The 26,687-nt window shown below is 38.7% G+C and overlaps 1 protein-coding gene across 1 annotated transcript in view; it reads right to left on the bottom strand.

Annotated features, from left to right (window-relative positions):
- Nucleotides 1-24,284, bottom strand: part of LOC134223630 (protein patched) — a 102,307-nt gene extending 78,023 nt beyond the window's left edge. Inside the window, exon 1 of the mRNA XM_062702819.1 lies at nucleotides 22,905-24,284. Coding sequence (XP_062558803.1) covers nucleotides 22,905-23,042 — 138 coding nt within the window. The 5' untranslated portion in view covers nucleotides 23,043-24,284. The remainder of the gene's footprint in view (nucleotides 1-22,904) is intronic.
- Between the last annotated feature and the right edge of the window lie 2,403 nt (nucleotides 24,285-26,687).

The raw sequence follows: 26,687 nt of genomic DNA, 5'->3' as shown, positions 1-26,687 counted from the left end.
TGACCACGCGACCCACAAACCAATCCCTCTGTTGATCTCCATCTGATCGGCAATCGCGTATGCTGGTTTTAATGAAAATTAATTAAACGAACCCTCCTTTTCCTTCGACCTCCATCACTCAACAGCACCAAACTTACTTCAACGCGCACCATTCGCTCTGTTGTGACGATGGCAATAGACGACATCGCATGCCTGGCTGAATCCACCCGGGCTAAATAATGATCGTGTGATCATAAATTTATGCACGCCGTACGCACTTGGACGATGTAGTCGGTCGCGTCCGCCGGCTGCAAGGGAATCACAGCCGACGACGACACTAATAAACTTATAACCGGGAGCGCACAGTGTGGAGAGAAAAAATAAACATAAATATCCGCAAAGTTCAAATAAACCTACTGAAAACAGTACGGTGCAGAGGATAAAACAAAACGAACCCTGGATGTTTGGCCGCTACGAATCAATATTGATAAAATTCGACAGTACTATCTAAGACAGCGCGATTATCATGAATGAAAAGAGTGAAAACAGCAATTGGAAAAAGTGAAAAGCAGCGTTAAATCTTTTTGAATAAATAAAAGAAATGAATAAAAAATCTATTTTGGTTAGTGAAATAACAAGAGTTTTAACAGTTTTAAATAGTTGGATCCGTAAAGCTTGTCACACCGTTTGAGCCGCCTGAATAAAAATAGGAAATAAATATTAGAAAAACAAGAAAAATAAATTTGGTGCATTCCGGCATTGGTGCCGGATACTGATCGAGAAACAAGAGAACTAAACGTGCAGTATAGAAATGTCAGGTCAGATTGGGAAAATAACTGTAAACTGTGAATGAAAATACATAACTGCAGCCGTTAAGCGGCCACCATCCGCTACAGCAGGGCGACGACATCCAGCCATAACAGTGTGCGAATACAAATTTGCGATCGAGAAATCCGGTAGCAATTTATGAGATGGCAGAATTTAGATAACGCAAATGACTTCTTTTCATATTCGTTTTGCTTCCTATCGGATTGGATCACATGCGTTGCCGGTCATGTGGTTGGTGGTTGGCCACCGTTCAGCGGTTGTGGTGGTGCTTGTGGAAACTATGATGCCGTCGTTTTGTAAAGCGATCAGTGATGGAGCGACCGACAGTCATATTTGTGGGCAAAACAGAAATCACGCCAAGCTAAGCTATGGTTCAAGTTGTGTTTTGGATAAAAAAAAATCAACCACTAGTTGCTTACGCAGAAAGCTACGAAGGCCTTAATGATGGTTCGATGTGTAATTGAATCTCATGTTTGTTGGTTTTACATGAAAGCAATAATATCGATGTAGAACTGGGATGTACGGGATTGTATCGACAACTGACAGCAAGACATGGAACGTTATCAATTATGTTATACAATTTTGGTTCTTTCCGTTGTATTGTATTAGAGTCTAATTAATGATTAGACCGTTGCAGCGGCCAATTATGCTGAGGGTGACTGGTTCGAACCTCGATTGCTTGCTCGTTCCAGTGAATATGAGTAATGTGTAGTTATCTTACACTGCACTGCATGATATTTCCATTTCTCAATTGTTTGATTCCATTCCTCAGGGCGCAATCATCCCGAAAGCTAACAAATTGATGCCCTTATTACATCTCTAATGATGATTTTCCCATGAGAAAAAAAAACTTCTGCATTGCTTAAAATCCATTTTTTCCGACAATTAGCATGCAAATCGCGTGCATTTCAAAGCTAATTACGCCCTAAAAACAGGTTGCAAATCGTTACCATTCCCCTTATTTACATTTGCGCATCTGCTGTAATTACTGTCGCGCCATCCGCCGAACGGCAGCGCTCCGACGACTGTTCCGCTACCGCCGGCCATGCCGTCGCGTCGTCTTCGCAGTGACCTTTAGAGAGCAAAGTGAAACCGCACCACACACATTACTAACATACCTTCACCAGCCCGCCATCCAATCCAGTCAGCAAGGAGGGTTCCACGACGTTGCACGCGAATCCCACCCGGAATCGGTTTGTTGTTTTCCTTTCACGACCGACATTTCTCCTACGTGCACCGCGAAGATCAACGAGCGCAGATATCTTCTTCCTGAACATCATCATCAGGAACAACAACAACGGGATCGTCGCCGACCGGCCGTCCGTCCGTCCGTTCGTCGCCGTCGTCGTCGTCATCATCATCTCCGCTTTCGTCATCAGCAGTTCACCCAAGTCTCGAGCTCACCCATCATGCCGGCAGCACCACAGAGATATTATTCCATTAGCCATTACAACTCAATCTTCCCCGAACGAACCATCATCAGCAACGTAAGCAGATGCAGAGCGTGTGGAGCAAAGCCGTAGAAACCTCCCGTCGTGGTCCCACCAAGATGAGACGAAGGAACAGAACAACAAACATTGAACGAGGGAAAAAAAGCGAAAAATTAAAGCGAACCGATCAGAGGCTGAACGGTCGGTCCCAGCTGAATTGAATTGTAAACTCCGAGAAGGTCGAAGAGAAGGGAATAGAAATGAGTGTAGGGCGCGCTTTCCTATTGCTGACTCTGCTCGGTTGGCTCTGGGGCCCTGTCGAACGAAAAGAAGACGTAGGCATATTAGTCACGGTCGATAGTGGACCGGATCGACCCTGCTCCGATGGACGATCGGACGAGCGTTATCTTTCTATGACAAACTTCAAACGACAACTTCATACCTTACCCTGACGGTGGTTGTCTGGGTAGGGATGTGTGTGTGTGCTGCTGATGGTGATAGACAACCGATGATTCAGATCTAATTGGACCTCATTGCACCTACATGGTGGTGATATATTTGGGGTCTTTCTTAGCTGAAGGTGGTTGAGGTCGATTGCGGGTCCGTTTTAGCAAATTTTGTTCTTTTTTGGGGTACACTATAAGAAAAAGAGACCCCAAATTACCCCCCTTGTTTGAGATGGACGTAACACAACTTGACCTTAAATTATGTAGGTTAGGAGAAAAAAGCATTGAAATAGAAAACAAGATATGTGTAAGAAACAGATTTTTTCACATTTGGTAGAAACTTCTGACGATTATGCGAGGTAACTTTATAGCGGCTCAAACGTGTGATGTACAACGCGCCTCCACGCACTGTCCAGTCCATATACCCAAACGAGAGACAATAACGCATGGTGCATCATTCCGTAATTGCGTTTTGCCTCCGGCAACAAATCAACACCATTTTTCTTAATGTGAATATTATCAAAATTATCATGCAAAATAGGTGCCAAAAGAGCACCTACGATAAAGCTTTATTTTTGCCGAGAATTCGATTTTTTTTGCCAGCAACACAAAAGATGAAACTCGATATTCCGCACTTTTTTGTTTATCTTTATTAAAGAGACTTTCAGCCCAAGGCTTGCTCGTCTCGTGATATTCTGTATTATTTTGTTAGCAAATTTCTGTTAAAACTGCCCCTACAGCAAAAGTTCCCAAACTTTTAGATGTGCGACCCACATAGCAAAATCCCATATTACTTGCGACCCACCAGGTACCAAATAAATTGATTTTTTTTTAATTGGATAAAAATGAGTTCGCGTCAAGCCCTCAATACACTGTTTATCATGATGACAAATATCAGTCTTATCAGTCTGATAGATGTCCGGATAAACTTGACAAACATTTGTTAATATGACAAACAGAGGACTGCGGTACTTAGATTGAACATATCATAATAAATTGCTGAAGTCTCTATTTTTTTTCTATTTGAATTGGATGTGGATTATATTAAATAAATTTGGATTTAACTTAGATTGGATTTGCGTAGAATTACATATGGATTTGATTTGAATTGGATTTAGGTTGGAATTAGATTAAATTCGGATTGAATTTGGATTGAATTTGAATTAAATTTGAATTGGAATTGGATTTGAATCTGATTTGTATTGGAATTCAAATGGAATTGAATTAGATTTGCATATGGATTGGATTTGATTTGGGTTGGATTTGGATTGGTTTTGAAATTGAATTTGGATTGAAATTGAATAAGATTTGGATTGGAATTGGATTTGAATTTAATTTGGATTTGATTTGGATTGTAATTGATTTGGTTTTGAATTGGATTTAAATTATAAATTTAATTTTGAATTTAAATTTAATTTGAATTGGATATGGACTGAATTTGAATTAGATTAGAATCTAATTTGAATTGAATTTTGATTGGATTTGAATTGGATTTGAATTGGAATTGGATTTGAATTAGATTTGAATTAGATTTGAATTTGAATTTGATTTGAATTAGATTTGAATTTAAGTTGAATTGGGTTTGGATTGGATTTATATTGTAGGGGAGATATGTACAAAATGCGCCGGCTAGGTAAAATATGCCACCCCCTTTTCTTGGTTAACATACCAAATTTTGCCTCAAAAACGTAGGCAGCTATTTGAATTGGATATGGACTGAATTTGAATTAGATTAGAATCTAATTTGAATTGAATTTTGATTTGATTTGAATTGGATTTGAATTGGAATTGGATTTGAATTAGATTTGAATTAATTTTGAATTTGAATTTGATTTGAATTAGATTTGAATTTAAGTTGAATTGGGTTTGGATTGGATTTATATTGTAGGGGAGATATGTACAAAATGCGCCGGCTAGGTAAAATATGCCACCCCCTTTTCTTGGTTAACATACCAAATTTTGCCTCAAAAACGTAGGCAGCTGAAGCCAAAACAAATTTGTATGTCGTCAAACGAAAAAACTCAATCAAAAATTCTCTATAAAAAATTTAAAAAATAAAACATTAATTTGGCACATTGGCTTTTCTTTAGATACAAAAAAATATTTCTACCTAATTACCATCAGTCTGAGACAATGACTAACTGAAAGGATAGAGTTGACAATAATCCTGCACAGAATAGTTTGAAAATTTTGAAGAAAAATACTGAAATATTTTGATTATCATTTTTGGGTGGCGCATCGTTCTTTTTGGATTGAAATTCTCAATTTTGGAATAAAATCGTTTGTTGCAATATTGCTGGCTTTACATGGAAATTTTTGGACCATATAATGATTGATTATTGATTATTGATAAACACTTCGAAAAACCCAGTTTTCTGAGGAAATCGCCATTAAATTAAGTGATTTGCTTAGGGGGCGCATATTGACCGCATCTCCCCTATTTGATTTCAATTTGAATTAGATTTGGATTTGAATTAGAATTGAATTTGAGTTGTATTGGGTTTAGATTGAATTTGGATTATATTTTAATTGGATTTAGATTGGATTAGGATTGAATTTGTATTGCATTTGAATTGTATTTGAATTAGATTTGGATTGGAATTGGATTCGAATTTGATTTTGATTGAATTTGAATTGGATTATAATTAGATTTGGATTGGATTTGAATTAGCTGTGGATTGGAATTAGATTTGAATAAGACTTGGCATTTATTTGAATTGGATTAGGATTGGATTTAGATTAGATTTAAATTGGATTTGAATTGTATTAGGATTGGAATTGAATAAGATTTAAATTTGATTTGAATTGTATTTGGATTGGACTTGAATTAGATTTAGATTTGAATTATATTTGAATTAGATTTAGATTGGATTTGGTTTGAATTTGGATTGGATTTGCATTAGATTTGGATTTGAATTTGAATTGATTGAGATTTGGATTTTATTAGAATTGGATTTGAATTGGATTTGGATTAGGATTCGAATTGAATTAGATTCGGATTAGATTTGAATGGAATTTGAATTGGATTTGGATTGGATTTCAATAAGATTTGGATTGGAATTGCAGTTGAATTTGATTTTGATTTGATTTGAATAGGATTTGGATTGAATTTGAATTGGAATTAGATTGGAATTGCATTTTATTTACATTTGAATTTGTTTTGGATTGTCTTAGATTTGGATTGAATTTGAATTGGATTTGGATATGAATTAGATTTGGATTGGATTTAAATTGGATGTATGTTGGATTTGGATCGTATTTGGATTTGATTTGGGTTTGATTTGAATTAAATTTTGATTTGATTTGGAATTGTTTTGAATTGGATTTGGAATTGATATTGAATTTGCTTTAGATTTTTATTTGAATTGGAATTGATTTAGATTGGATTTGAATTGGATTTGGATTAGGATTGGAATTGAATTAGATTTGAATGGAATTTGAATTGGATTTGGATTGGATTTTAATAAGATTTGGATTGGAATTGAAGTTGAATTAGATTTTGATTTGATTTGAATAGGATTTGGATTGAATTTGAATTGGAATTAGATTGGAATTGCATTTTATTTACATTTGAATTTGTTTTGGATTGTCTTAGATTTGGATTGAATTTGAATTGGATTTGGATATTAATTAGATTTGGATTGGATTTGAGTTGGATGTAGGTTGGATTTGGATCGTATTTGGATTTGATTTGGGTTTGACTTGAATTAAATTTTGATTTAATTTGGAATTGTTTTGGAATTGGTATTGAATTTGCTTTAGATTTTTATTTGAATTGGAATTGATTTAGATTGGATTTGAATTGGATTTGGCTTAGGATTGGAATTGAATTAGATTTGGATTAGATTTGAATGGAATTTAAATTGGATTTGGATTGGATTTTAATAAGATTTGGATTGGAATTGAATTTGAATGTGGATTGGAATTGGATTTTAATTACATTTGAATTTGTTTTGGATTGGTTTGGATTTGGATTGAACTTGAATTGGATTTGGATATGAATTAGATTTGGATTGGATTTGAATTGGATGTAGGCTGGATTTAAATTGTATTTGGATTTGATTTAGATTAGATACGATTCAGGTTGGATTTGAATTAAATTTCAATTTGATTTGGAATTGTTTTGGATTGGATTTGGGTTTAATTAGATTTTATTGGACTTTATTTTATTTTCCCAACTATCGTATAACAAAAGTAGGCCATTGACATCATAATATTCGTTGTTCTCTAATCATCCAATCATTACTTAGATCCTTATTTGAAAAGCTGGTATAGGCCAAAACAGTGCCAAAGGTATGAATCAAGATTTGTCTTTTGCGACCCACAGCTTGGGAACATACTAGCAATCACTTCAAAAAATACTAGATTTTCTGCATCTTTGATGTATCCGATGTCTAAATAGGCCTTTTTAGTACGTCAGAGCTTGATGTAGGTATGTATCAAAAAGCAGTTTAATGTTTCTACGCGGCAGAGTGTAAAATAATCGAGAATTTTTGGTGAAGTCCACATTTCTTCAATTATCAGTTCACTCCATCAGACACATTCATAGTCGGCTCTGGACAGTCAATATCGCCATTCAAAAGCGAGTGTTTAGAATTTGAGTCAAAACGGTACAAACACTTTAGCGTTTTAGGGTGTTTTACGTAGCAAATTCTCAAAATAAATACAAAAAATGATCATTGAGCTAAAGACTAACGGCTCAAACTTGACCGAAATAGCCGGCATAGTAAATCGGTTCCTATCGTCGAACCAATATGTGATACAAAACTTTCATTAAAAAAAAAACAAGATCTTTTGAAGCTGCTTTCGAAAAAGCCTGTAAGCCGAAGCTTAGACCGTTGCGGTCGTGTTACGCGCAGAGAAATTGAACAAAATGCTAAAGCTAGTGGCTCTTAACTTTCTACCAGCTTGGCACAGTTTGCGAACATCAAGGTCAGTCCGCAAACAGTTCGGAACGTTGTTCATGTTAAAGGATATCGTTTGGTTACATTAAGTGAAGAAGTCGTTTATATTTGTCGTAAACATGAAAAAGCGTCGAAGAACTTTCAACATAACGCGTTTAAGTAAAACCTTTTCCGACGAAACGCCTTTTTCACGGGCCAAAGCAAGTTTAACACTCCCGGGTCGGAGCCGGACAGACTGATTAAGGAATGGCGCAAATCAAATACTGATTTGCATACACAAAAAAATGTAATGTTATGATTGAGTCTACTTCTCGTGTGAACAACACCGGAAACCTGGCATGGTTCTACTATGGGTTATTTAATTTATTTGGTAGTCATTCTAAAGAATAATTTAAAAGCAAACGACGTAAAACTGGGCAACGGATCTGATTTCCAATTTGTTCAAGACAATAATGGTTCAAAACTGTCTTCAAAACTCACCAAGGAATGGCTGCCGAAACAAAACACACATTTCAATCTAAACTTTCCATGTAGGCTAAAACGCGTTATTAAATGAGGGGTTCAAAGGCAAAGGGGTATATATAAGTGACAAAAACTTAGTTTTGAAAAATGAGTTTATTTTTTCGTTCCATGCAAATCGTAATCCATGCAAAAAATTACAGATTTTCTGTGAATTTTCACATTTTTTCATAATGCCGCAAAGCTATAAAACCAAAGCTTTATTTGCTATAGTCAACTCAAATTTGACTAAAATGTCACTTTCACCTCTCTGCTTCTTATTCCTTCTAATATAAATAACGAAAACTGGAAGGTAAAAAGTGAGAAAATAAACGTGATAAGTGAGAAGTTATGAGCGTTGGGAGGTGAGAAATGTTTAAAGACTATTTAGAATTAAAAAATAGTGGAAAATTGGGACATCAGGAGGCAGATGTAAGAAGTGGCAAGTAAGAATGAGTGATAAAAAGTGACAAAAGATAAATGAAAAGTGAAAAGTGGTAATTGAGAAGTTATAATAAAGAAGTGATCAGTAATAAGTGGGAGGTGATAAGTTAGAAGCCAGAAATGAATACTGAGATACGATATGTAAGCCGCATTAAAGGATAAATCAGAAAACTGAAATGAATAGTGAAGCAAGAAGCAAGAAGTGGCATGAAGCGAGATGGGAGAAATGTAAGAATGGATGTGTCAGAAGTGAGACATCAAAAACAAAAGTTAGAAGTGAGGCGTAGTTCAAGAAGTGACATGTGACAACTCAGGAGTAAAAAGCGAGAAGTGGGAAAGGATAAATAAGAAGTGCTAAGTGAGAAGTAAAGAATGAGAAGTGTGACGTGGGACGTGATATTTTTTTTCAGATAGATAGAAGTGTAAAGTGAGAAATACAAACTGAAAATTGGGAATTGAAAGCAGGCCAAATTCCAGTTGGAATGTAGAGCCAGTGAACAAGAAGAAGATATGAGAAATGAGAACCACTAACTTAACTGTGGGAAATGAGAATTGAGAGAAACGAGAAGTTAGAAGTGAGAGGTGAAGAAATAAGATAAAAGAAGTGAATATTAAGAAGTAAGACGCTTAATATGAGAATTGAGAAGTGAGAAATGAGAAGTTAAGAGTTGGAAATAAGGAATGGGAAGTGAGAAAAGTGAAAAAAGATAAGTGTGAAGTGAGCTGATAGAAGAATGGATAAGATAGAGCCTAATCCCGGGTTTTCAGCGTTTTACTGGTGATATTCTCCGATACATGGCCAAACAACAGTATTACTGTTCTGTTTTCTCAATAAAGGACTGTTTTCCTATTGATGAGGGGCGCGTCACCAGTGGGATTGCTCTCTTTGAGGGTCCCTAATAGCATGGCCTTGTTATGATACACATACACAAAACAAGAACTGTATCGAAAAGGATACTGCATTGCTTTTCAATAGTAATGGAGTAACTCGACATGCACTTGTACAATGTTCACTAAGGATACGTGTAATGCTACAATATATCTAATAACTGGGACGCCCGAATAGGAAAAAAAAGAGCTGATAGAAATATGATGAAAAAAATGAGTTGCGAAACGCGAGTACTGAGCAGTGAAGAGCCCCGCACCATGGATACGATTCTGTACGATTTAAAAAAAAAATCTTGTTGAAAAATTGTCCAAACCTACGCTGACGTATCCATTATGCCTGGCTTTTTAGAAATATGATATAACAAGTGAGACGGTTTGAGCGAAATATGAAAATTGAATAATGAGAAGATAGAAATAAGATGCGAGAGGTTAAAAGTGAGACGCTTCAAGCGAGAGATAAGATGTGAGAAGTAAAGATATATAAATAAGTAAGTTAAACAGAATTTTAAATATGGTTATCTAATCAACGAGCTGTTCGTTTTAAACAGACATTCATATTGCACAATTGTAGCGTTTATTATTCAATATTTACATTGTCTGCAAGTCTATTCTTCTTGAACATGGTTTGTAACTATTTAGTATCCAGTTATTAAACGTAAACTATCTGTTCGATTACTATCAATGTCAAACCTTTCTGAAAAAGGGCGTTCAATACTTTCCTTTTAGATTTGATTAATTTTGTTCCGTTCATTCATTTTTTTCTTTTTTCAGCGATATAAGAACTTGACATTATTAATGTTAATAATGTCTATGAGACCCGGACGCGACTTCCAATTTCCAACCTCTTCTAAAAACTTCTTCGAAAACAGAAAAAAAAACTAATTCTGTTTTACATTCTGTGAAGAAAATAATTAGCTCCGTTACGTCCAAAGCCACATCTTAATGAACCTCAGAGTTTAAAAAAAAATTGTTTTTAAATATTTCTTTGGCTTTCGTCTGGATAGAGCCGAGATTTTCTGGTATGCTGTAAACTGGAGTGAGTCGTCTCGCTCATCTCCCATCATTTTCTACTTTTTGCAGTTAAATGTGAGAAGTGAGACGTTTCATTTCTTACTTTTTATTGAGCTTGAGCTTGAGCTTGAGCTTGATTGACTGCTCGTAGTTGCTACTCCATCATGACCAGATCAGCTGTTCTTGCACAGGGAACCAACATATGTTTGCTTGGGACTAGCACACATCTTCAATGTACAAGTCAGGTGATCTCATTTGTTAGGTCACATTGGCGCCTGCCACGTCAGAATGCAAGTCAATGTAGGGAAGGGGGAGGAAATGATGATGCAATCACTCGCCCACTGCAAGCCGAATATACCTCTGCACTTGCCACGAGTTCATGCGGAATTTGTTGGAATTTTTGTGTTAGGTTCGAGAGGCAGAGGTCCGTCTTGGTTAACGAGCTGCCAATGGGATAGATAGTAGAAGGCAATTTATGGAATTTCTTATTGGATGTAGGAAACGAGCTCTATAAGTTCATTTCCAATTCTAGCAGAATACTGTTAGAATACTGAAGTTGAAGGTATAGGAATAGTAATGGAAACGGTATGGAAGTCCATTTCCAGTTCTAGCGATTGCTAGAACATGAGAAATATAGAGAAAGATACAAAGTAGGATAATGGAACGGACCTGGGATTGTACCCACGACCTCCTGCGTATGAGGCAGAAGCAGTAGCCATATGACTACCAAGCCCGATCGTTTCATTTCTTACTTTTTATTCATAAAAAGTGAGAAATATTGAATGAGAAGTGAGACGTCTCACTTTTTGCTTCTGCTTCAACATTTCTTACTTCTCACTGTGAAAAGTAAGAAGTGAGAAGTTAGTCGTCTCTTTTCTTACTCATTTTTTATTACTTATCATTTTTCACTTTTCGAAGTGAGAAATGGAAAGTGACGTATCTCACTTCTTCCTTCTCACTCTTTATTTCTCACTTCCAATTCTCACTGTGAGAAGTCTTTGTTTCATTTGACCTCATTTGTCACTTCTCATTTAGGCAAAATCTCGTTTTCGGTCAAATGATCTGTTCGACCAAACGACATTTTCGGCCATATGACGTGTTCAACCATATGATGTGTTCGGCCATATGACCCCTTCTGCTAAAGGACTATTTCGGCCAAACGACATTTTTGGCAAACTGATTTATCCTTCAAATGACCTATTCGGCCAAATAACCTTCGACTTTTCCCCTTTACAACATACAAGGTTTGTGTCTCAACAAAAGTTGTAGCAAAAGTTATCCTGAAAAACTTTATGGATGTCACCAAGTTCGTAATTTTATTTCTTTTGGAGATTATTTCGTATTATGCCAACAAGCTTCAAGCATGTTCATCGTATATAATGATAAGCTTCTTCTTCTTCTTCTTCTTATTGGCATTACATCCCCACACTGGGACAGAGCCGCCTCGCAAGCTTAGTGTTCATTAAGCACTTCCACAGTTATTAACTGCGAGGTTTCTAAGCCAGGTTACCATTTTTGCATTCGTATATCATGAGGCTAGCACGATGATACTTTATGCCCAGGGATGTCGAGACAATTTCCAATCCGAAAATTGTCTAGACCGGCACCGGGAATCGAACCCAGCCACCCTCAGCATGGTCTTGCTTTGTAGCCGCGCGTCTTACCGCACGGCTAAGGAGGGATGCTTATGATAAGCTTAAGAAAAGGAAAAAAAAAACACCGTGATAAAGATTACAAAACTCCATCATATGAGCATACGAGCATATGGAGACGCATGGTGTATTGGTCCATCAACTCCTAGTGACTAAATTTCTGTGCAAAAATTAAAGTTTTATAATATTCTGCCATTTTCATCAAGTTACGATCAAAAGCAACATGGTCTAAGGTCGAGGCCTATTTCAAGTTTCACAGGGTCAATCACAAAATGCGGTTGGTTGATTTCTGCTTTGTATAGTAGGAAATAATTTTGGACTAGGTAAACAAACCTTACATTTGCTTACAAATAGGCAGTTGTCAAGTTACATTTGGGCCGATACAAATATTTAATTAAAATTATGCCCTACTGGTCTCCGAAAGGTCAAGGGAAGAGCGGGGATAATAAAAATATAATCTATATACATCAAAATGAATTTGTCTGTCTGAACTTTATAGACTCCGAAACTGCTGAACCGATCGGCGGTAAAATTTGTATGCAGCGATTAATTTATTCATAAATCGAGAATTAATCAGAGAATAAATAAATTTTAGGCGAAACTAAGCTCGTCGGGTCGGCTAGTATTTAAATATATATTTTTTTGGCAAAGAACACTCCTCATGAGACTTTTTTTTTTTTTAAATAGGGCGGTTTTTAGCATAACATTCTGTATTTAATTCTTCAAGAACTGAATGAGTATCATGGTTCTTGATCGTAAATTGTGCCGTCCAACTGCAAATCACTGTTTTTGGATGTTTCTGCATACATTTTTCCACATAAACTTCCAACGAGTTTAGCACCGCCCAAACGTTGACCGATTTAGCTGAAATTTCGTCCAGAGCATCAAGGCATCAAATAGAACCGAATAAGAGCCCGTCAAAAAAATTGAAAAAGTGTTTTTTGAGCCACCCTAGTATTGGCCTATATAAAATATGACTAAAAAAAGTAAATAAAAAGCTTTTATAACTTTTTTATTTTTCAAGTTTTCAAATCGCAATTATTATCAAACGGCGTATTTTCATATTATCTAGAACTTCTTTAAACATGCAAGAAATGTTGAGTCGGAATTAAAAAAAAACATTTTGGATTGTCGACATAAAATGTAACAAATCTCCAAAAGTAAAGAAATTGCGAACTTGGTGCCTCCGACTAAGTTTTCCTGAAAAACTTTTGCTATCATTTTTGTGAAAACACATCCCTTTTGGAAAAAGTAGCAGATTTGTTATGACAACCAGGTTTGTCGTCATTCCTAGACCAACATTTGAAAAGGGCGTAACAGCCAAAATTTATTCCTTCTGATTCTTCATTTACATATATAGCAATATAAGTAGACGAAAGATCAGAAGATAAATTTTGGCTGTTACGCCCTTTTCAAATGTTCAGCAGTTTTCTATAGGTATTATCTGCCGCTAGCCTAAAAAATAAGCACTAGCGGCATCACTGTTCGTTTGCGATGATATTATTCTACAGCATTTATCTGAAGGTTCAAGCGTTCCCGAATATTTGATAGGACCTTATTTGACCAGCATGATGAAAGAAGCTAAGATAAGATGACAGAGGAAATCTAAAGCGCATCCTCCAGATAATATCATGTAAGTTCAATATGATTCATGTCCAATAGATAGCACTTTTTTGTCGTGGGTATTTGTCGAGCCTCATAGCAAAACCTTATTCATTATCATCATTAACGTAATTTTTAGCAACAGGCTGCCTCGACTTCCAAATTTCCGAAAAAGTTGTCGTGTAAATTGACACCATTCTAAGCTTGGAGCGAATTATGGCTCATTTTCGTCTTCTACAGACAAAACAAAAAACCAAAACGGTACGTGAATTTTCAATGTCGAAATTGTGGTGCAAAACCTCTGATTCATCCACTTGGTACTGTCTTTCTCATATGTTTTTTTGCATTTTGATTGATACAATAACTACTTGATAAAAAAAATCATGTAATATAATGTTGTGGATAATATTGAGCGATTACGCGCCCATATATTTTTGAAGTCATAATTTAAATTGTCTAACTTAATCAAAAATATATAAGATTTTCATCCTTCTATATTTTTTGTGTTCTTATTGTGAAATCATAGCCTTTCCGTTTAACTTTGCTGTACCGAGAAAGGCAACACGATTAACGATCCATCGTTAAACGATCGTATCGTTAAATTTCGCGATTTGTTTGAATGCTAACTGAAGTAGAATTGTGATGATGGCAGGGACGCAGGAAGAAACAGGTTTTTACTATGCACCGTTGGCTACCTGAATTAGGTTCTTGATTCATGGATGGAAAAATCTTTGCTATCACACGGAGAAAAGCAACAACAATTGTGCCAAACAACACAGTCGAAGACCACCCGGTGTGGGACATTTCACGCCTTCAAAATCGAAAGAGCGTATATCATAATGGATCAGTACGCTTCAGTTTTAAACGAAAGTCATTCCCTCAGTGCTCGGTATTTTATAAAACGCAGTGAGCAGTGAGCGATCAAATTTTATTATCACGGGGGCGATCATTCGATGAATACACAGTAGCCGCATACCGGGAACCGCACTATCCCGACCAGCAACCACCACCCCTTGCGAATTTCGTCATTACCTTCGCTCGCGGACGGAAATGGGCCCGCTACACCAGCTTCGATGGAGGTCCAATTAAGCTTCGCAGCCAAAAGTGGAAACAATCGGACGTGCCTGCGGCGCAAACGAATCCCCATCAGCCAGCGGACACTTTCCTCAATGGAACCGCACCCATCACCCATCGCGGTACCATTTGCCTACACGCAGCGATCGTTTGCGCAGGGTGTGTTTGCGTCTTGGACGTCGTCGTCGCTCGATCGCGCTGCCATTCGTCGTCACCTTGATCCATAGCTCTCGGTAAATGTTCGTTGCTAAGTGCAAGTGGCGGCAGTCCACCAACAACGGTGCGTGGTCAAGTCCTAAATGTTGCGCAGGCTGGCATTCGACCAGGCCGGCGTAATTTCTACGCTGATCACGTTTATAGACCGACATCGGGGTGCTGCCGAAATGTCATTGTATTCGCGATGGAATAGCATTATCAGTACATAGCAAGTCAGCGAGCGAGACTCACTGACGTTATCTCTAATCTTCTTGTGTGTCTTCCAGGCATTACATCTATGCTAGTTCAGAGCCCGTTCGGAACTTTACTGTTGAGACTTTTCCTAGAGTGGTTTTTGTAAAAAAAAATTGTAAAATACAAACGCTAAATTTGAAAAAATACGTAAAATTTGAGCCTAACATGGAAACATTTTGTTGAAGATTGAGCCAAGAAGAATGCCCTAATTCAAGCGATCGGAAAATAACTCATTCATGAATACAACGCAAGGTGCTTTGAAACAGTTTCATTCATACCAATAATGTAATGCTTTTTTTACAGGGTTGTATTCAAACTGTGACATTTTGCTAAACTACTTCATGGGTTGAGGCGGCAGTCTCGACAAACCGCAAAAGGGGTTCAACACAAACAAACACGATTACGTGACTTTTCTTCCATCTGATTGAGTGGTGGTTGATGTGGAATGTTCAGTTTCCAGGAAGCAACCAACAGGGCAAGGTTTGGAATTTCCTTTCCCCCGTTCGTTGCTCGGACATCCTCAGCTGGTTGGCTCCGATCAACCCCTAGAGGGCCAACAACAACAACAACAACTACAACTGAAACGGAAAACATGTTGAACGTTGTGTGTGGCATTGCAATGGGTCCGACCTACTGCGAAGCAAAACGATCATTTTTTTTTCTCTGCAAATGGGTCAAGTATGTTTGTGCCGCTTATCGGGCTAGGCGGTCCGATCACCTAAAACACCCCGTAGTTTTGGGCTGAATTTATATTTTAGGGAAAACTAGTTTTGAATTAAAATTTGATATTTCGTTGAACCCAGGTTCGGACCTCAGGATCTTGAAAAAAAATAATTTACCCGTTTGTTGCAATTTATGTTAAGGCAAAAGATTTTCCTAATTGAAGATTAGCTTATTTTAATGCATTCATTCCAATTCTGATTATTTTATTATATAATAATTGGCTACTCAATTCTCTTCAATACTACAGTCGCCTCTAGCTCTCCACATCCCGATATTAGAAGTACCATAGAGATAAAGAGAGATCAAGGAGTAGAAGGAAAATTGAATGGGTACTAGATCAAAAAAGGCTCATTGCTGTGAAAAACGACAATAAAACAAATGTCATTTCTTGTTGTTGATATGTTTGATAATTTCCATAGAAGGTCTAGTAGCCAACAAAATTGAACATAGAAGGTCCATATTATCGACAAAAGCACGGTATACAGAAAACAAGGTAGGCTCGTTAGAAAAATGACACTTCGAATGTGACGCATATTTTATCGCCACATGTTGGAGTACAAAAGTAAGCATGCTGCGACCGTAGACCGCATGCTGGTCTCGGTCCAGCTCTTGCGATGATAGCAGTGACGTGTCATGTTTACATTCAAACTAAATGTTTACATACTTGATGAGCCTGCCTTGTTTTTTGTATGTCGTGGACAAAAGGAGAGTGAATCCAAAACAAAATATGAACAGAACACATCAAGCTTGAGAGATGTCGAGCTAGTGAGGTTGTCAAGATGTAGTATGCCTGAATGTATGTAGATTGAAGGGACCGAGGAAACCATCGACACAGGGAGAGCTACCGAGATATAGAACATCGGGATATAGAGAGTCGACAGTATTTGATTTCGATTAAAACATGTTTAACGTTAATATGAACCAAATCTATTGATAAAGTCAAGGGGCAAGTAACTCTAAACTTTGGAATAATATCACTCATTGTCCCGCAATAGTATTTCGTGATATTTCTAGTATCCACGATTTTCGTCAAACAATGAAACGGTTGTTATGGCGTTTGTCGGACTGTTAATGAAACACAGTGCTTCCCCGTATAGGAAACACCTGATTTCTACCTTCCACAGGTTCTAGAAAACTTTCAAACCGCTTTTTATGTTTCTCATGCCATCAAACCCAAATGTTTGCTCCAAAAGTTGCTCAAAAAGTAATAGTAATAGAAATAGTTGTTCAGTGATTTTTTTAAAGAATTTAAAGGGGATTGAAATCATGTGTTGCATAAAACTAGGTGGACTGTATCGACTGGGTGGCGTTGTGTTTCATGCTTTCCCAACCAGGGCTCTTCGATCAATTTACCGTAGATACGAGGTAGTTTTTCGCTAGTATTTGTTAGTATTTTTAGATACTTTCAAAAGTTTAGAGTTAGTTGCCCCTTGGATAAAGTCATAAAGTGGTTGAGTATTTCGGAAATATGTCTACCGGTGACGGCGGTATTTAAATACTATCAAGTCTAAGATTGTATCGTAAGAACTGATGCCGTCGGTCGCGTGTGGGTCGAACTGATTTATTATACAAAACTTTTTTTTTTTCTCATATGACAGTTTCTGATAATTGTTTTATTACGAATGATCATTTGGACAAAAGTATGGTTAGTAAACTGTAGCAGCCAGAAAAGAGGAAAGGAGGATTCCGAGCCTCTTGAATGGAGGATTCCGAGCCTCTTTAAAGGAGGCTCCCAACCCTCTTGAAAGGAGGCTTCCGAGCCTCTTGAAAGGAGGCTTCCGAGCCTCTTGAAAGGAGGCTTCGAGCCTCTTGAAGGAGGCTTCCAGGCCTCTTGAAGAGGGCTTCGAGCCTCTTGAAAGGAGGCTTCCAGGCCTCTTGAAAGGAGGCTTCAGGCCTCTTGAAAGGAGGCTTCCGAGCCTCTTGAAGGAGGCTTTGAGCCTCTTGAAGCAGGCTTCGAGGCCTCTTGAAAGGAGGCTTCCAGGCCTCTTGAAAGGAGGCTTCAGGCCTCTTGAAAGAAGGCTTCCAGGCCTCTTGAAAGAAGGCTTCGAGGCCTCTTGAAGAAGGCTTCGAGGCCTCTTGAAAGGAGGCTTCCTGAGCCTCTTGAAGAAGGCTTTCAGGCCTCTTGAAGGAGGCTTCCAGGCCTCTTGAAAGGAGGCTTGAGGCCTCTTGAAGGAGGCTTCAGGCCTCTTAAAAGGGAGGCTTCCAGGCCTCTTGAAGGAGGCTTCCAGGCCTCTTGAAGGAGGCTTCCAGGCCTCTTGAAGGAGGCTTCCAGGCCTCTTGAAGGAGGCTTCCAGGCCTCTTGAAGGAGGCTTCAGAGCCTCTTGAAAGGAGGCTTCTGGAGCCTCTTGAAAGGAGACTTGAGCCTTTGAAAGGAGGCTTCTGAGCCTCTTGAAAGGAGGCTTCAGGCCTCTTGAAGGAGGCTTCTGAGCCTCTTGAAGGAGGCTTCAGGCCTCTTGAAGGAGGCTTCTGGGCCTCTTGAAGGAGGCTGGGCCTCTTGAAGGAGGCTTCTGAGCCTCTTGAAGGAGGCTTCCAGGCCTCTTGAAGGAGGCTTCCAGGCCTCTTGAAGGAGGCTCTGAGCCTCTTGAAGGAGGCTTGAGCCTCTTGAAGGAGGCTGAGGCCTCTTGAAAGGAGGCTGGGCCTCTTGAAGGAGGCTTCCGGGCCTCTTGAAGGAGGCTTCCAGGCCTCTTGAAAGGAGGCTTCCAGGCCTCTTGAAAGGAGGGCTTCTGAGCCTCTGAAAGGAGGCTTCCAGGCCTCTTGAAAGGAGGCTTCCAGGCCTCTTGAAAGGAGGCTTCCGGGCCTCTTGAAAGGAGGCTTCCGAGCCTCTTGAAAGGAGGCTTCCGAGCCTCTTGAAAGGAGGCTTCCGAGCCTCTTGAAAGGAGGCTTCCGAGCCTCTTGAAAGGAGGCTTCCGAGCCTCTTGAAAGGAGGCTTCCGAGCCTCTTGAAAGGAGGCCTCCGAGTCTTTTGAAAGGAGGCTTCTGAGCCTTTAAAAATGACGCTCCCGAGCCTTTAAAAAGGAGGCTTCGGAGCCTATTGAAAGGAGGATTCCTAGCTTCTTAAAAGTAGGCTTCCGAGCCTCTTGAAAGCCTCTTGGAAGGAAGCTTCCAATCCTCTTGAAAGGAGGTTTCCAATCCTCTTGAAAGGAGGTTTCCAATCCTCTTGAAAAGAGGCTTCTTAGCCTCTTGAAAAGGGGCTTCCGTGCCTCTTGAAAGTAGGCTTTGGAGTTTTTCGAACAGAGATTTTCGAGCTGCTTGGTAGGAGTCTTTCAAGACACAAGAAGGTGGCTTACAATTCTCTTGCAACAAAGCTACTGAGCTTTTCAGTCAAAGTCCTTCATGTCTCTCAAATGAAGGTTCTGGACCTTTATATTCTAGATTTAAACTCAGAAGCATATTTTTTATTTTATACTAGCAAAAGAAACCCAGCTTTGCCCGGTTGTTGCAAATTTCACAATGAACTATTTGCAGCACCGCACTCTACATCAATTTTCGTGCGTTTGTTTTATTATTCGCCAAGTTTTTGTATATACAAACCTTGCGGATCCCAAAACGAATCGATTAGGGAGAAAATCTTGCAAATCGGTCAACCCGTTTGCGAGTTAAATAGTCAGGAAGGAAATCACAACTTAATTTTATTATATAGATTTTTCCAAAATTCTTTGCTCTACTGATCGCCAAAGCTTCAAAATCAAAAATTATCAAAAATTTATCAAAAAGTGTTCATTGAAATTGTTTCACATCCGCCACTACGCTTTTTTGTCCGAGATACCTCCTAGGGCCAGGGAAGGTCCCCCAAGGACTACAGGAAAAATACACAATTGTAAATAAAACTTGCGGTAAAAGTTATTAGCAAATTAGTTTCATGACATAGAATTGGCATTTTCCAACGTCCAACACTGCGCCAAAATGAAAACTATTCACCATACAGAATCAACCAAATAACGAGATTCCAGAATATATTACTCCCCAAAATTGTCTGTTTGTTGTTTTGATCAGTTCAACTCAACTAGTTCCTTATTTCGCTTTTCCTTACGAGTGTAAAACAATTGATCTAACGTTTAGTTAATAGGCTTTATGGAAATCAAATATTGCTGTTCCAGAGAAAACTTTCCTTTTTCCGGTCCAATTTTCAAACTTCCAATACATACTTTTTCTCTGCTGTTTGGCATGGCATTCTATGATGACAACGCCAAATCTCGGGTACTTATTCAAAAGGACGTATGTGATTTTTCCCACGCAAACCATCACCATAGACAGATAGGGGGAGGCTTCGGCTACCTGTTGGTGGTGTTGGTTTGCGTGGGAGTGCCATCAGATTGGGCAAATCGACGTTTGAATCTTTGTTTACAAAATCACATACGTCCTTTTGAATAAGAACCCGAGAAATATCAGATTTTTGTGTCAGTGTATTGAAGATTTTCAAGCTTGCGGTAAAACTTTGATAGCTGCGAAGAACTGTGCTGAATCCGCAAAATGGAAAATTTTGAAAATATCCGCAATATATAGGGTCCCGGTAAGATCTACCACGGTTACATTGCCAGCTACAGGCAAATCCTGACCCAATGAATACCTTCCTTATTATCCAACTCCGTGCTACTTATGAGGGTGTCGCTAAGTCGGTGGCCTCTCGTTAAGTAAGTACCACATCAACACTTCCTTCCTCTCCCTAGTTACGGTGAAGATGGGCGTGGCCAGGAGTAGTAATCCTCATGCTTTTGTTAATTTTGTTAAAGACTGGAATCAAGGACCACTCCACTTCTTGATTTCTGATAGCATTCTAGATAAGGATCTCAAAAGTAAAACATGAGTATCAGTAGTTTCCAATCTACGAATTTCACCGTAACAATGCTAATGCTAATGCAAACGCAACGCAAACGTATCCTATAGGCTCTTAACCCGAAAAGCAACGTCGCAAGTTGATTTTGCGCAAGCACCTGGAAAATCTTCAACTCTCTCACCGGGTCATCGGAAAACAACTCGAAATTGTGCTGTCATGTCCCTGAGCATCGAACGGAAGGAGAAATGCGGTCAGAATGGCGTGTCGTGAAAGCGTTTAAGCGGCATATCAATGCTTCGGTAAGAGATGTGGCCAATAAGTTGAATCTGCCCATGTCTTTTCCTCAAAGAGTCAAGGACCAGGAGGAACTGCATATTATGTACAAAGTGCAGAAGGCTCCGAATCGTGGCGAACGGCAAAATTTGGTGGGAGAGTCATGTGCCCGGAAAGTGTGCACCCAGATGCTGACGAATCCTCATTGTCTTATCAAGGGAGACGATAGTTACGTTAAGGCGTACTTCCGGCCGCTTCCGGGGGCTACTGTTCTTCACTGCCCAACACATGTTTGATGTTCCGGAGGGAGCAGAATCTCTCAAAATTTGTCAAAAAATACATCTGCTCATGTGGAAAACAGAGTGCGCCGTTCGGGACTACCAGGACTACAGAAGCGGCTACTTCTTCTGTTGAAGCAACATAAGGGCCTTACGATCTTCTGACGTCATCTAGCTTCGTGCCACTATACAAATGATGTCCTGGAGTGGTACAAAACCAAAAGAATCACTTTCGTACCCAAGGATATGAACCCCCCAACGCACCGGAACAAAGGCCCCAAATACTAGGCTATTATGAAGCAGGCTCTACGGATAACATCCCAATGATGGAAGACCTAAAGAAAAAGTGGGTTTCCGAATAGTCTTCCAAAAGATATTTTAGTTACAAGATAAAGATTGTCGCTGTCATCGCTGCCCGGAACATCTTTTGCTGGCGAGGATAGGGTGCTAAATGTCAATGAAGGAAAAATACATACGATTTGACAGTTTGGTATCCAACATGTTTCGGACAGCAGAGCAAACGGAACCGAAGCGACAATCTTTATCTTGTAACTAAAATATTTTTTGCCCTTCCATACATCGTAAAATTGCGATTTTGTATGCCCATGAGTGAAAAAAATACCAAGCCATTTGCGTCCCATATTGGAAGTAATCGCATAACAGTCCCATATTTACATGACCTGATTGCATGTTTCACGGTAATCTATCGAATGATGAAAAACTCAAGCAAACTTTCAAAAAGATCCGATGATGTTTTAATTTATTAGATTTTTCAGAAAAGATGCAGTAATTCAAACCGGAAATGACCGAATTCTCTGATTATTATTTTTTCAATTAACTACTTCTCTAAACGCATCTTCTGACTATCTTTCCCGGAAGATGGCATTTACCAAAAGCACTCCCTGTCGTTTTTTTCCTTTGCCAAATTCACTTTTTGACAAAATAGGTCTCAAAATATTGTTTGAAAGTGTCATATTTTCACAGTAGATCATTCAATGCTGAATAAACATAATGATTATAAAAATCAATAGAAGATTTTTTTTTTATTTTGTTTGTATCAAATTGTCCCTCATTTTTAACCCATCGGGGCAAATAGAAATGTGTGAAGCGAGGAAAGTTGAAACAACGATTCAAAACGTCACCGTCGCAATTAAAAAAAAAATATTCCAGAACTCAACATGGTCCGTGAATACACATTACCAAAAATTAATTTAATATATTTTCATCTCTACATTTGCATGCATAAATGCAACCCAGCTACGATTTCCACTAAATAATAGATTGATAATGGGTCTTGTTTAAACTGCATGATCTAGTTAGAAGATTCTCAAGCTACTTTTCCTCCTAGTGAGCACTTGCTCTTGAAAAAAATAAAACCACCTCAAATCAACATCAAAATGGGACAACACAAGTGGGTTTTCATTTTCAAATTGATAGAACAAAACCTACAATTTTATCCGTTTTATGAAACAGGGGGAAATTTTAAGCAAAAGTTCTGTATTAAAATCATTGCAAATCCGAGTTATCCGGACATCTGGGGCTGAAAAAAACATCTTGTTTGCAACCAGTAGCACAAATTACTATTTCAGCACTGTTCCCCTCCCCGTGATAATCAAACAAACTCCAATCAAGCATAAACATTGCCACATACCTTTTCGATTTGATCGAGCGCGATCGACGCATCGAACCAGCTAGTCCTAATGTACAGGTCGGAGAACACTTTCTCGTCCACGGTGTCCCCGTGGGTGTCAGGTACTCGTGGCAGGCTATCCATCGTTGGCACTACCATACTGTTTTCCCGTCGAAACGCGGCAGCTCTCGAAACTTTAAAAACTCTCCACAACACTTTTTGCCCTTTCTTTTACTTATTTTTTTTATTTCGTTTGCCGATAAGAAGGGGGGCCGCGTTATCACAAACTTGTTCGGCCTGCAGGCATTCACCTGGGGCTATGCTCGGATGGTTTTGTTTTATCCTGCGATTGTGACACTCTCGACTATTTCACTGATGAAGTATTCGACCCGATCATGTGCTCCATGTTTTCTAGCTCGAGCTAGCCGAGCACTGTGTTATTTTCGATCTTTTCCCTCGTTTCGTTCACGATATTTTTCCTATTCCCATGCAACATATTTTTTCTATCGGATCGCTTTACATATTCCACTTCTCTAGGCAAAAGCAGAAGCATAGATCAACAAGGACCAGCAAAAGACGAAAGAAACAAAACTGATACTCCCACACACTTCGGCGTTGACACTATTTCTAGTTTTGATGCCTTCCCAGCCGACACTTCCCCTCTATGCTGCACAAACTCTCAAAGGAAAAAAATAAGACTTCTCGCCCTATTATATTGCCGTACAATTCACTTCACACTACTTCTCTTGGGTTTGTTTTTCCTAATAACATACGAGGATCAGCATGTGCGGGATTTACAACTTTGCTTTCTCGGATCACCGCACTCTTCCAGGAACGAGCCACTTTTGACTTTAGCTAGCAGAACCGCTGTAGGTCGACTTTTGACCTGGCAGGCGAGGAAAATCTTACGCCACTAAAAACACTCCGCCACAATTTTTATGTTTCATGACATCTTATTTCTGATGTTTTCCATAGCACTGATAGCGTATTTCCTTACTGTGCACTTGTGAGTACGGTTCTACGGTTAGCAAAATTTTATGACCAAACTTGATCACACTGTTTGCCTAAATCCGATTTCCGGTGATCACCGAAATTTGTGCTATTTTCTGTCACTAAACTCAAGAAGAATTACTAGTGAACTTCACACTCGCGATCACTCGATCAAGTTCGACAATTCAGTGATACCGCGACCACAATCGATAACCAGTGAAACGACACTTTGAGCACTCGAGCGCTGGACGAGTTGACGATTCGAGACCGTGAACGGGATTGGTGCTCTAGTGCGGGCTGTTCTCTCTACTTGGGTGGTTTTTCTCTACTGTCAGGTCTTGCCCGTGGAGGATCGCACTCGACTTTGCGTCCGCACTTCGCGATTGTTTTCGATCAAATAAAGTCGGCCATCTTAGTCTTATGCTGTGTACGTATACATCTGGGTATCGGTGAGCGGATATGTTGCCGGAGAGTGAGAGCTGCCGACCTGGGGTGAGAGACTTACTCGCGCAGCGATGCTCTGCACAGCCCACCACCACCCTCCCATGCTGGGCTCGTAATGCTTATGCTGCGCACTGTTGCCGTTGCATAGTGGAGGACTTTTGAACAAATGCTGTGAAAATCCAAAACCAATATGAGTTCAACATTTCATATATTTTATTGTTATGTGATAAACATATATTTAGATAAATTAAGTTGAAAGAATGTACAAAGAATGTACTTTTTTATTGGCTCTACGTTCCATCTGGTGCTTGGTGTACTTTTAAACTTAGTGTTCTATTAGCATTTCTTCAATTAATAATTGAAAGTGTTGCTACGCCTTCCATTGCATGAACTGCTGTCCTATGCATGCTTGTACCAAATTTAAAAAAAAAGACAAATGAGAAGATGGCATTTAAAATTGGGCCCTAGTTTTCATTCTGCGCGTCCAACCGGTAGAAAATTCAAGAATATTACGTCACAGGACCATTCAGAAAAGTCAATTCCATTGGAATTATTCTAATTTTTTACACGCAAACAGAATCATGATTATGAAAATAGTTTGGTGGAACAGTTATGTCAAGAAATACGTACTCTCCATGCTTCATCTTTGGAATTGAACTGTCCACGTTGTTGAAGTGATTATGTCCATTAGAATGAACATTTTTCAGATTGCTCCCATTAACCACGGGAAAATATTAAAATTGGAAGATCTGAGCATAAAATACTATTCCAATGAGCGTTGCTCCATAAAATAAACAGAGACAATCTCCACCTGGTGGCGATGATATCTTTTTCATGCATTGAAAAATTCGTACTAGCAAGGTCCAAAAGCACGCTGAATGATCAAGAAAGGAAGATCGAAAAATGAATACGGAAGAAGGCAGAAAGAAGAAGGAAGAAATAATCAGGACTGCGGAAAAAGGCAAGAAGGAAGAAGAAGAAAGAAAGAAGAAGAAAGAAATAAGAAGAAAGAAAGAAGAAGTAAGAACAAAATCGAAAAGGAAGAAAAAAGAAGCATTAAGGAATAAGTAAGAAAAAAAAGGAAAGAAGGAAAAAAAGATGAAGGAAGGAGGAAGATCAAAGAAGTAAGATGTAAGAAGGAAGAAGGAAGAAAGGAAAGGACGAAGGAAGAAGGGAGAACAAAGAAAGATGGAAGAAGTATGGAAAAAGATAGAAGGAAGAATAATGAAGGAAGTAGGAATAAGTTATAAAAACCCAATTCACCTACACTGAACCACAACTCCCTCCTATTAGCGACTGACAAATGATTCGCTCCCGTCCCTTAACGAAAATAATACGCGTTTCGGATGATTCTCATTCGTTTTTGTCTCTTGCTGGCGAAGCACAGGGAATGACTGTCATCTCATATCCATCACATAAATAAAATGGTTGCCAGATGATATGCATTTCAATAGTGTCTTCTAATGGTATGATTGCTACTCCGTGATCGACCAGAACAATCGCAATTGCACAGGGAAGCAATGAATTTCCATGGGATGGGATTTGCACTCCAACCTCAATGTGCACAGTCCGAGAGCTCTAGTACGGCGAAGATTTAAGTTATTATTTTGGGATAAATAATAAAAAGCATATGATAAAGAAAAAAATACAGGCGAGCTTTGAACATTTTTCTTATTATTATTCATCACTTCATCACAGATAGGTACAAGAAAATATAATCTAGCCACGGAATGAAGCGAAACGAAACCGTGTTTATCACCGTGTCACTGGTTTTCTGCTATCAACATTACAATTGTTTGGCTCTAAGGCGTTACAATTAAACTGGTAATCACGACACGCCGAACTGGTAATGAAAATATGATGATTGCGTGGACCCTACGCTGAACCTGGCTGTCGACGGATAGTGCCTATGTCTGAGAAAAGAGCATAAAACAATATCGTAAATACAACGAATTTTTCAAAGCTTTGTAAAGCACTTTATGTTACTCACCTATCATAATTATTTTAGAAGTTGATTAAACTACTTTTCAAAACAACTTTTTGGGCGCACTATGTGATTCAAACAAATGTCGCAATAACTGCGATCTACTGCGATAAATGGAACTATGATTCAGTCAATATGGAATTATGGTTCAGTCAATATGAGGCTGAGGTTTGGGTTCAGTGTAGTGGTGATGATGCCTTTCTCGCTCATTATAAAATGTATCGAGAAAAATTCTCCAAGGAAGTCCAAATAGCTGAAAAATAAAGTAATTAATGGTTTTTGACTGTCATAAAGTTGGAAGTCTTACATTTGAAATAATTCTTCTTCTTCTTTAGACTTTCAAGTTCTTGAAATAATTTATCATAAGCAACAGACGAAGAGAATAA

Source organism: Armigeres subalbatus, chromosome 3, assembly GCF_024139115.2.
Source record: "Armigeres subalbatus isolate Guangzhou_Male chromosome 3, GZ_Asu_2, whole genome shotgun sequence".
NCBI classification, from domain to species: domain Eukaryota; kingdom Metazoa; phylum Arthropoda; class Insecta; order Diptera; family Culicidae; genus Armigeres; species Armigeres subalbatus.
The sequence above is the reverse complement of the archived record's forward strand: the minus strand, read 5'-3'. Positions and strand labels throughout refer to the sequence as shown.